The 12,651-nt window shown below is 43.6% G+C and overlaps 1 protein-coding gene across 1 annotated transcript in view; it reads left to right on the forward strand.

Moving 5' to 3' along the window:
- The window catches only part of LOC126456294 (uncharacterized), a 107,456-nt gene that overhangs the window by 32,851 nt on the left and 61,954 nt on the right, over positions 1–12,651 (forward strand). Inside the window, exon 3 of the mRNA XM_050092046.1 lies at positions 5,945–6,117. Coding sequence (XP_049948003.1) covers positions 5,945–6,117 — 173 coding nt within the window. The remainder of the gene's footprint in view (positions 1–5,944; positions 6,118–12,651) is intronic.

Raw genomic sequence — 12,651 nt, forward strand, 5'->3', positions numbered from 1 at the left:
GTCTTGCATGGCATTTTGAGTTTCACGTGCAGTGTTTGAGCGAGCATCGTTCTGTTGGAATAACGCATTACCTTCCGGTCGCAAGAATGACAAAATAAGGGGCCTGACAACATCCTACACATACCAAGTGCTGGTTAGAGCCCCTCCAGAAGCACCAAAAGTGAACGAGAGCTGTAGCATCAAGCATCCCAGACCACAAGGTTTGGGGTGTGGCCAGTGTGTCTCGGACGAATGCATTCTATGCGACAGCGCTTACCAGGTCTACATCATACGTATAAACGACTATCACTTGGGCGCAGGAAGAATCTGCTTTCATCGCTGAAGACCACAGCACACCATTCCATCTTCTAAGTGATCCTCTGATGAAGCCAATCGGCCATGCAAGTCGATGCTATGGCGTGAGTGGAATATAGGCTAAAGGGGTGGGCGCCTGTTGTCCAACTGTTAATAACCGGTTCTGTGTTGCGTGGACATCTAGAATCTTGTCTGCGACTGTGAGAATGTTCACGTGACCACTGACACAAGCGTCGTTGCACAACTGATGTAGCGCGACCTTCTGCTGCGGCAGTTCTCCGCAAGGACCATCCTGCCACTCGGAAGGCCACGATTTGACACCTTCCAAACTCGCTATGTTGGTCATAGGAACCATTAGCGCGTCACCGTGGCGTGGTTGAGTGCTTGCTTCACACCTTTGCATCACTCAGCCTTCTTTCTGTGGGCATTCCTTATTAAGTGGTGTGCCTGGTAGCTATGCCACTACGCTGTCTTTTGGCGGACGACGTTAAAACCATTATCGGTACATCTACTGTCTCCCAGATAGCATATGCCGTTATCGGATCAAAATTGACGTCGTATTTCCGGCAGTGTAGCACTCTAGCACTTGTTGACTGCAAGTTTTGTTTGTTGTTGGGATAGGATATTATCGTTAACATAATATGCACCTACCAAGTATTGCAGAAGAAGAGATTTGTTGGGGTGTGTCGCTGCAGGCATAGTCCCACAGTTCCTACAGGGCGAGGCAGGTGCAGCAAGCAGCGCTGTGTCAGACATTCACTGCCTGCAGGTTCTGGAGGACGGCGCTTCAACATCCACATGTTAGCTGCCCATTATTTCCATAAATCCCCTTAGTCAAAAAGCGGGATGTTTCCTCTCAAGGGACAAGGCCGATTTCCTTCCCCAACTTTCCTCATTTCAAGACTGCGCCCCGCCTCCGACGGCCCTGTGCTTGACATGACGTCAAACCCTCGTCTTCGTCTTCTTCTTTACTTCTTAGATAGCGTTCCGAGTAACATGTTAAGAGTAAGAAAGTCAACAACTGGGCATGTTTCGAATGAATCAATTGAAGTAATGCTCTACAGCATGTGCTCTAGGAAAGACAGTAGTTCGGAGATGTACTCGCCAGGAAGCCAGTGAGAATGCTAAGAATGGATAAGACTAGGTGTTGTATTTAAATCCACTTCTACACGCTACCCATCAGTATAAAGTGCATGGAAGAGGGTACATTTCATCATACCAAACACCGCACTGGAAAGTAAAAAATTAATCTCATAAGAAATGTTTCTGTAGGAATTAAGTTTCATTGCCTCATTATATTGGTGCATCAGTATTCCAATATTAAATGTAACTGGGAAAACAGAAATTATGGAAAGAGTAAAACGTCCAGCCACTGTAAATCACCTACAAGATTTCCACAAGATTCAAGACTAAGCTATCATTGTAGGAAATATCTGTTCCCTGCTACACACAGAAACATGATTCAAAGAAAAGAGAAAGTACAGATTCAGATCGACATAGTATCGAGCGTGTTTGCAGTTCTTTAGGTCGTCAATTAAAGGAGCCTTCTCTTTCACAGTTGCATTCCATTTAAATTTCAGTAATTCCTCTCGCCATACGGTCCACTTACAAAAAAGAGGCAGTAACTGGTATACTGGAAAGTGAAGAAACGCAGAAAGAGACTCGTTTGAAGGTAACTGAGCATTTGCTTGGGTAAGCCTCGTAGTGGTTTTCAATGATGGCAGCCAGAATAGCTTTAACTTCTAGAGGTACAGAGATGAGCTACCGCCGTCTCATGTGCAGCAAGTCGGAGCTCGTCAATGCTTTCTGTTCATGGAAGTTAATGTGAATGCGTTTCGCGCTGCAGAGGTTTCTGAATTTTTCTTACGTGAAGATATTGATTCCATAAACTGGCTCGTGATGCTTGAGATTTGAGTCTTTTTGACCATTATCTAGAATGCACTTGGAACTCCGTCAGTAGCCAACAAAGACTCCCCCACACGCCCCCTGCCAATACAGCACTGGAACCACCACACAGAGAGCATTCGTGATATGTAGGGTAACAGTTACTTGTAGTAAATAAACTAATCATCAAACGTTTTGCTCAACCCTTATATCTGGGAACACGAACGGGCTTACATTCCCGTGCAGCAGAGTGTGAGAAAATCAGACTTATGAAACTAAAAATTCAACCTCACCGTAAAAGAAGAGCGAAACCACAACCAAAATAAATGGGGTCGGTTCCAAACTCAGTTAAATCGATGTCTGTTGCCAGAAAAGATACATTACCATGATGCCCCGCCCCATGCTGTGTAGTGTGTTTGGATTCCCCTCTCTGTTGTTTTGTCCACGAGGTGGTCGAATTGTTGCAGCTTCTGCCTCTCTTTCTCGTCCACGGCGGCCTTCCTGTGATCATCCAGGTTGTAACGAAGCATTAAAACTTTGGAGCAGTCCCAGTACACTGATACGCCAAAACGCGATCGCCACTGCCCAACGCGAGGATGGATGTCGCCTACTGGCGTTGCGGGAACGTGACACGGTAAGGAAAGTATAGAAGTGGATCAAAGGCGGATGGGGAATCATTCTAGAGACGAAACGGGCCGCAAATGGGGAAATATACTAACATGAGCAACATTGTCAAACACGATATTATTACCAAGAGCCTGTGAACGAGTATCTCGAAAAAGGCGTAGCTGGTCGAACGTTCACGTGCTGCTGTATTGAGCATCTATGGAAAGTGCTAGAATGACAGTGAAAGTACCACTGGACGATAAGTGGCTGGACATCTACGACTCTCCACAGAACCTGGGATTCGGAGGCCGAAATAACGCACTGCTGGTGCACGCACAAGTGTTCTGGAGCACACCAGTCCTGTCACATTTTTGATCATAGGACTCCACAGCAGACGACTCCTACTTGTTGATGCAACGACATCGTCAATTACGAAGCAGCGGCCACGGGATCGTCGAGACTGCAAGTTGGATGAATGGAAACGCGTGGCCTCGTCGTATGAATAACGTTTTTGCTACACCAGGTCGGTGGCCGACTCCACAAACGCCGTCAAACTCGCGAATGGCGCTTCGAAACGTGCAGCGCGCTACGGGAGCAGGCTGGTGGGAACAGTATTATGCTATGGGAGATATTCTTCTGCCTTTGCATGGGGCCTGTAATAGTGATCAAAGACAGCTGAGGTTCACCTGCATCGCCTCATGCTTTACGTCTTCCCCAACGGTGATGTCATCTTTGAGCAAGACAATTGTTCAGAACAGTAGCACAGTGTTTTGAGGAACGTGACAGTTAACTCACACTGACATCTAGGCCGCAAAGATCGACTGATGGAACCCATCTGGGTCGCTACCACTCGCTAACGCCGCGCCCACAAGCAGCAGCCCTTTGTTTGCGGAAATCAAATGAATTGCGCTAGAAATCTGGTGCTAAATATTTCAGCCGTCTTTATTCCATAGAAATAACACATACATGAAATGAAATGGTACACAGGTATATTGTACCTCACCAATATCCGCACCGCAGTGCGAGCTTACATAGGACGACGCCTCAAATGTAGATGTTGAAGAATACAAAGAAATAAACACAATAAATTAACAATTACATAAGAGAAGAGACAAGAAAGGGGAACAAAGACAGTATTGCTCCTGTGAAAGTCCCAGGAGTCAGGGAGGGAGAAGCCAGCCCTCTACCCAACGCCAGCCCTGGACATCGGGCGCTGTGTTGTCTTGCGCTCAAAGATCCTGAACGATGCGTAGCACGTCAGCACCCTGGATGAGATGACAGCGAGCTCCCGCACTTTGAAGCCCAGCTTCAGGAGGTCGCTCGCGTACTGTGGGGACCATGTTTCTCTCCAATTCAAGGTGGCCGTTGAGTAGGTGACACTCTGGACGCCCGGACGATTCACAGCCTACAAAAAAACTAACCGGTCCCTGATGCGTAGAACTGGTGATGTGTTTCGTTCCAGAGAGACCCCTAAAAACTATTAGACAGGTGGTCATAGGGTTTTGGCTCGTCAGTGTAGACTCATTAGGTTCCCTGTAAACAGACACCACTAGCTACGCAATTCGTTTGACACCCTTCGCCTGCAGAAAGTTATTTACGAGGAGACCTTGATGTTCCCACGCAGTATCCTTTTGAAAGATGAAGCATCACCGGAATCTTGTGTGTCGAGTTGGACGGCAAGCTGAAGGCTACTGTGTGGCGCTAATATTACCGTCGGTACCCGTCAGACGTATCACCTATCCCTTCATCGTACCAGCCCAAATCATAACTGCCACCGCACCCCCACCCCAAGCCAAGCCCGTGGGACTGCATGGATAAGACCCGGTTACCTCCACACTCCTCTACGAAGATCGCGAGGCTCGATACAAGTTCTATAATACCCAGTGAAAGTAATCTGACACTGTAAACCAAGTTCCGTTCGAAGTGTTCCCTTTCTCAGTTTCTTTACACAGCAGGTTCCTGATGTATGTATAGTGTTGTTCTTATGGACGCGAAGCAATCAAACTGATGGTGTGGAACTGGTTGAGTACTCTCTGGGTCGACGTAGTCCTCATATTTGACTTCATAATGAATGAGAGTTAATGGAGACTTGCCAAATCCAAGTAAAAGAGAGGTCATAGCCCCCCATTTCTAGAAGAAAGAGGGACACAGGATCTTACTGACACAAGAACTTACACATCCTATTAGATCGGATCAAAAGTTTCCCACACCTACTTCCCTTAATAACTAGGTCACGAACCCATTAAACGAGATTGTCTCAATAGTAAGTCTAGTACACCACATTGTAGGAAACAAGTGGGGAGAAAATTCAGATACACTACGCAGTGATGCAGCCTGTCTTGTGTCCTCAGCTACTGAACATGGTGTCGCTGCATGGTAGAACAGCCCACATACAAATAACACAGAATGATGGCCTGAGGAACATTAATAGCACTAACATGTCAACTCCCACTCAATGGTTCTCTCTTCTGTCCAGTATTGCTCCTACTAGACAAAGGCGCCAAGAGAATCAAAGGCACCGCGGAGAGTTCCAGAATCCATTAACTGAAGAAATTTGTGGGGTGTGATCTTTCGCTTCACGAATACTCAAGACCCTACCATATCTGAAAGGCACAAGGGAGACGTTGCCACATCCTCAATAAGTGAGCTTGTATGGAAAGTGTTGCTTGTGAGTGTGGTGCCAGCAACATACAGTGAGAAATAGGGCGGAGAGCTGCGCATTGTAGTCTGAGAGACTTGCCCAAATTGTCACCGAGTGCAACGATCTGATTCTCAGATTTAGACATTACCCTGGGAATATATTGCGTATGAATATCTGTATGTTGTGTAAAGAGACAGGGCTATAATGATACTCCTGTACTAGACCATGTTCTAGTCCTGTCAGAAGTTTGGATGTGTGCACAGGCGTTCTTGATTTCAGCAGAGGCTGCTCCGTTTACAAAAATGTGTCAACAGACTACTATACCCTTCATAATTTACACCGGAATAACTCAGACCAACACCTTGGTTAATCCTTAATGCCCTGGAACTCTTTCAGTGCAAACAATAAACACTGTGGAAGGGGCAGTTGAGTTTAGCTTTCTCTATTTTGTTCCAGAAAATACAGTCCTGTTTCATAATATCATTTATTATGTCAGCTGATTCCATTTTCTTTTGAAAGGTTGAACGACGTGGAATGGAACTTGGGAACGCTGCCAAATGATCATCTGAGGGACAGTATTCTTTCCCCTTTAATGCACACTGTTCGGCGCATCACAAGAGCCATAATCGTCAGGAGATGGTGCTATTACCGACGACAAATTAAGTTTTCTGTCCGGCACTTGAACAAAACTGGTGAGTATCTTTTAGGTAAGTTTTATGTTGTTAAATACCGCGTAATGTTCTCAGTAAGGCACGTCATCAAGAAAACCTCTCCTGAGATAATGTATACATACATGACATTACTGTGTCGGCGCCGACAACAGTGTCAAAATTCATAGAAAACTACTGTCGTAGAAGTAAGTAATAAGCGAATCGGACCAAAGCATTTATTATGCTTACTAATGAACACGAACGCTGACAACAATTTTCAGCTGATGTCAGATAAGCACGTCAGACAAAGAGTTAGTCGCCCGCGGGCAAGATCACGCTACTACTGTACAGTTCATTGCCTGTAGCCTAGATAACTGAGTTCGGGGAGGAAGAGAGTGTCCACAAGTTTCTCCAGGTGTGCCACACCCAGTAGCCACTCATCAGATCCCGCACAGACACCAAATGTTGGCTGTTGTGCTTCACGCTCCAGACCGTCACATTTCCTGTGAGACTATAACCGCGTGATTGAGCGAACCAGTGGATGCGTTATAGGACGTCTGAGTAGTCGTCAAGCTAGGGACTTGTCCATGCAGCTGTCGTCTGAAAAGACAGGAATGTCCACCGCACGCTCCGAATGAAGATGGAGAACAAGAATGGGCTACGAAATTGCTACACGATGCGATGCAGTCTAGGCTGCATGTTTTCAAAACTTCAACGCACAGCTCCAGAATGCGTTCTTTCGAAATTTCTGGAGATTTGAGGCCATCTGGTGCCCTGAGTAGCCCATCTGGAGGTTTATTGAGACCTACCTTTTAAACACACGCCACGGAGAGTACATGGATCCACTACCAATACAAACCCCAGTAGATCAGAAAACATGAATTGCAAGAAAGTAAGAATAGACCCTGCACCACTACGTAATGGTAAACGTGGATTCCAAACCACATTGAATTTCGACAATTTTGATTCTCTTGTTTATATATTTATTTATTTCACATGGTCAAATTAGGGCATTCATGTCCTCTCTTACATCTAAGCAGACATCCTTAGGGATTGAACATTACAACATGTATAGTACATCAACAGTATATAGTTATAATAATAATAATAACAATACTAGTAATAGAAGTAATAGTAATTATAGTAATAATAGCAATAATAATAATAACAGGTACAGGAATGAACATATGAAGCTTAAGAAATGCTCTGTAATATCATTTTTAGTCAAAATACACGTACTACCAAAATGTTAACCCCATGTTTTTTAATTCATGCGGATGTCAAACATCCCAAAACATCGATTTCGGAGAAATTACTTATCTAACGATTTTCAAAATCAGCATTCGTTACCTTCTAGTATTTCTACACCATTCTACTAACATATTACTCCATTATAATAATATCAAAATTTTATGTACGCAGCTGCATTAAGTTATGGCTGCCAGCAGAACAAGAACGATACCGCACCGGGCTTAGCCTTGGAGCTGAGTGGAACGAAGGGCGAGTCTATCTTTCTCATTGTCACTCTTTGTTTTAACTGGGAACTGTCGCTAAGTATTGAAAGCTTCCCCATGGGCCGTGTTATTAGAGGAGGCCCGAGATATGGGAAAATTCAACACTGATTGCGTCATGACCACACAGAAACTCCGAAATCAGATATTTGATTGTAAGGTGTATCCAGCGCTATTTTACTTTGGTCCTGTCGGTCACAAAATGGAAACCACGGCTTAGACATTGTCGTAGCATTGTACTAACTTTCCAATACCCTTGTCATAGAAGGCAGCTGCCTGTTCTTCTCGACAATTCTCTGCGTCGGTCTGCACCTCTTTATGTGTGCAAAAATGTTATCTTCATATCCCTCCTCACTGCCTCTGCAGTGTACGGCCGAGAACTGTCATGAAGAAGGAATTGTATGACAGTTACGTTATGTGAGCTGCAGGATACCAGGCGAAATCTCTCAGCATGCTCTCACACTTGGGGAGAGATCATTCTCTAGGCATCTTTACGTACAGAGATGAAAGGACATACAAGATGTGATCGAAGGGCATACCAGAAACATCGCTCAACACGTCTGTGCAAACTTTCTTGGATTTTCACTGTGGTTTCCATTTCACCACCGATCGGACCTCAATAAACGAATAGTCCTCGTAAAATCGAATTACAACTTAGTAATGATGAATAGTGAACTGAAGCTTAAGAGGATGGTCCACAAGAACCAATGTGGACGAAGTGAGATACTGAAGTGCTGGGCATATGATGTGGTGTGCTGGAATTTATCCAAGGCTATAGATATTACGTTAATGAATTGCACAATAGGCAATTCATTTGAAGAAGAACAGACATCAGTAAAAAGGGCAGCCAGAGAAATTACACAGACAAATGTAGATATAAGGTAGGTAACAGCGAAGAGGTCTTGAGTAACATAAAAAGGACTTCAACTGATTGACAAAATAAGAAAGTATACAAATATTCAAGAAAATGGAGGAATACAACAATGTAAGTCCCTTAGGAACGAAATAAATAGGAAGTACAAGGAACACAAAGAGAAATGGTTGCTGGAAATATGTGAAGAATTATAATAAGATGTGTTCGTCGGGAGGACTGATTCATTGTAAAGAAAAGTCAATGGAACATTTCGTTAAATTTAAAGCAAGGGCATCAACTTTGAGGCTGCAAAGTTAATTCCACTGATCAACAGATAAAAGAATGGATAGGTGTGTACAATACACTGAAGGCATCCTCGAGGGGAAAGGCTTGTCTGTTGACGTCACTGAAAAGAAACTGGAGCTGCAGTGGAAGACATAGGGGATCCAAGTAGTTAGAGCTTAAAACAACGTTGGAAGACCTGCGGTCAGATAAGGTGGACGGGATTGACAAAAATTTTCTGAAATCATTAGTCGAAGTGGCAGCCAGACAATGATTGAAGTTGAGTGTAGAATCTATGTTGTATGAGTTTGGAGATATACCTCACACTTTCTGAAAAATATAATCGCATTACCATGAAGGTAGCAAGGGCAGTTGTGAGAACTCTCGCACAATCAGCGTAATAGCTCATGTATCCAAGTTCCTGGCAATCGAAAAGAAGATTGAGAATATGTGAGATGATGAGTAGCTTAGCTTTCGGAAGGGTAAATGAATTACAGAGGCGGTTCTGAGGTTGCGGTTCGTGATGGAAGCAATACTTCAGAAAAACAAGAATAAGACTGGAAGAGCAAGAAAAAAATGCTGTTCTTTCTTCTTGTCGGCGTTTTCCCTATGTTCCATTCTTCACCGATTCTGCGGAAAACCTCCTTATGTCTTCTTTAATCAGCCCACCTATTTTTCAGATTGCTTCCACAGCACTACATCTCGAACGCCTCGAGTTTCTTCTTTTCACTTTCATACAATCCTGTGTCCCAAATTTTGCCCTCAAATTAGGGCTAATGTTTGATAATAGTGGATTTGTTTTGGATTTTGGGCGAGATTGCCACTTTGCCTGCCTGTTCTAGTCTGGTTTTTATGTCTTACTCAATATTTCCGTTATGAGTTTTATGCTTTCATGGTAGCAGAATTCCTTTACTTCATTCACTACCTCGCCCTAAATTTTTATGTTAAGTTTATCAGATGTGTCAATTCTGGCACTTTTATTTTGACCGATTTATTAATTGAAGGGGTTGCAGAATTTTCTCCTTTTCTTATCTTCAGTTTCCTATCGGATCATCCTGTGTGTTCATTAGACTGTTCATTCCAGTCAACAAGTTCTACAGATATTCTTGGCTTTCAATCAGGATAGCAATATCTTCAGTTAATCTTATTATTGGTGTCCTCCCAATATAATTTTTAATCCCACTTCTCATTCTGTCTTCTAATTCCATCTTTGTTTCTTCGATGTACTGTGTGAATGATTACATTCTCCTGTTACTCCCTTTCTAATGCGAATACTTGGTTGTTAGTCTCCGATTCCCATTATTTTTCTTCTTGTTTCTTGGAAAAATGAAATATTACCGACTTTTCCTGTAGTTTACACCTACGATCCTGAGATTTTCTAACATCTTGTAGTATTTTAAACTGTCATTTGATTTTCCTACGTTGGCAAATCCTCTGAACCTGACTTGATCTCTCGTAAGTATTGCTTTAATAATCGATCACAGCCTCTGTCTCTATGGTATCCTTATCTTTCCTAAAACGAAACTGATCGTGTTCTAGAACTTCCTCAGTTTTCTTTTCCCTCTTTTGTAAATTAAACCTGTCAGCAACTAGGATGCATGAACTGCTAAGCTGATTGTGATAAAAGTCCTAGCACTTATTTGCCCCTGCTATCTTAAGGACTGAGTGGATGATATTTTCCCACATTATTTCTGTTGCCTTTACACTTTGTCTTCCCTGTACTTCATATTTATTTCATTCCTAAGCCACTTGTGCTGAATTCTTCTTCTTTATTTGGTCGATTGAAGTATTTTTTTCTCTTATCCAAGCTGTCCTTGCTGCTGCCATCCGTGTACCTATTTTGTCTGTCCAGTGATGTGATTCCCTTTTTTAGAGATGCTCACTGCTCTTCAACTGAAATCACCATCGAAATATCCTATGCCCGTGACGTCGAGATGTATTCCTCGGCTATTGTTGTTGTGGTTGGTTTGTTGTCGATTCTGATGATAATAATCCTGTCCCCGAGCTGTTCACAGAAATACATTCTCTGCTCATCCTTCCCATTCATGACGAACCTTACAAATATCTCTTCTTTTTCAGCTTTTGATAGTAGCCCATATACTACTGACGAGAAATCCTTCTTTTCTTTCCATTTCACTTCTCTGACCCTTACTATTTATAGTCTGAGCCTTCATTTACGTTTTGAGATATTCTATCTCATCTACCACGTTCAGATTTACGTCATTCCACGCTTCGAAGGCTTTTGGTTTATGCAGTTTTCTTCTTGTGGTCACCTCTCACTCTGCAGTGCCCTCCTGCAGATACGAGTGAAAGACAAATCCGGAATCTTCTGCCAATGGAGACATTCATGACACATTTTCAATCACAGGGCACATATTCTGTGGATTACATTACCTGTCTTCAATGCCATGGTTTCTACTGCCTTCAGCATACTCATGCCATTGATTCTTGTTGAGTCTTCTGACCTTTTCGGGTAGTTTCGTTAAGAAGGCAGATGGCAGAACGAGGCTCACCGCTTGTACTTGAAAGTCTTCAGCCACTTCTGTCTTAGATAGCTTTAGTTTCATGAGGAACAATATCGAGCGCATCCGGCTGATTATAGCATATACGAAGATTCTTACGTGTTCTCTTGCTCTCCCAGTTGAGGTCATTAGCAAGAGAGGCTAGTGGCATTTCCATGAGGTCTCCTAAAAGCGTAAATTCTTTCCCAGTTTGTTATTTTTTAACTACGAAGGTGACAGTTTTCTAGTCGTCTCTTACATCTAACTGCAGGTACTGAAGGATGTTCATAAAAAAAATATTGTATATAGGTTTCAATCCAACAAACAGTATGAAAAATACACGTTTCGATCAAAACGTATTCGGTATATGTACTAATACAAAGGCATGGCAGCAATGTGGAGAGAATTGAATCGAAATCGAAGACCATCTTTATGCCACTGTTAGGACACACAGTCAAAAAAATTAAAACAAGTAAAAAAAAAAAAACGACGCACCACGAATGAATTCTCCGAATGGTACGGAAATCGGTAGAGCTTATGTACACGTTCAGATAAACAAATGATTACAATTTCATAAAAATTGGATGATTTATTCAAGATAAAGAGCTTTACAAATTGTGTGAAAGGCGTTAGTCCACCTCTGGCCCTTATGCAAGCAGTTATTTGGCTTCGCATTGACTGATACTGTTGTTGGATGTGCTCGTGACGGATTTCACACCAAATTATGCCCAACTGGCGCGTTACATCGTCAAACTTCCGAGGTGTTTGAAGGGGCCTGTACATAATGCTCCAAGCGTTCTCAATTAGAGAGAGAGGTCCGGAGAACTTGCTGGCCAAGGCAGCGTTTGACAAGGACGAAGACAAGCAGTAGAATTTCTCGCTGTGTGCGTGCGAGCACTATCTTTCTGAACTGTAAGGCATGTGGTTTGCCATGATGCGCAGCACAACGGGGCGCCGACATAGAGCCGTGATATAAGGGTGCCACGAAGGACAACCAAATGGGTCCTCCTACGAAATGAAGTGGCACCCCAGGCCATCATTACTGACTGTGGGCCGTATGGCGGCCGACAGTCTGCTTGGTACCCAGACACATCCTTGCTGGTCATAAGGTCTCAGCTGGAAACGGGACTCATCACTGAAGTCAGTTCTACTCCAGTGAATGAGATTCCAGGTTTAATGTGCCCGACACCACTGCAAGTGGGCTTGTCGGTGAACTGTCAGTGTTAGTCGCCCTAACGGGCGCCGTGAGCTCAGGCCCATTTCTGTGAGCCGCCTCTTTAGTGCTTAGTTGTGGTCACTGAAGCGCGAGAAGCGCGTAGGATCGATGATAACGACGAATCCGGGGCTCTGAGTGCTTCTGACGATTGCTCGGTCCTCACATTCTGTCGTCTCCGTAAGTCGACGCTTCCTTCTGGAAGCTGTATTCCGC

The sequence above is a fragment of the Schistocerca serialis genome, chromosome 2 (genome assembly GCF_023864345.2).
Source record: "Schistocerca serialis cubense isolate TAMUIC-IGC-003099 chromosome 2, iqSchSeri2.2, whole genome shotgun sequence".
Lineage (NCBI taxonomy): Eukaryota > Metazoa > Arthropoda > Insecta > Orthoptera > Acrididae > Schistocerca > Schistocerca serialis.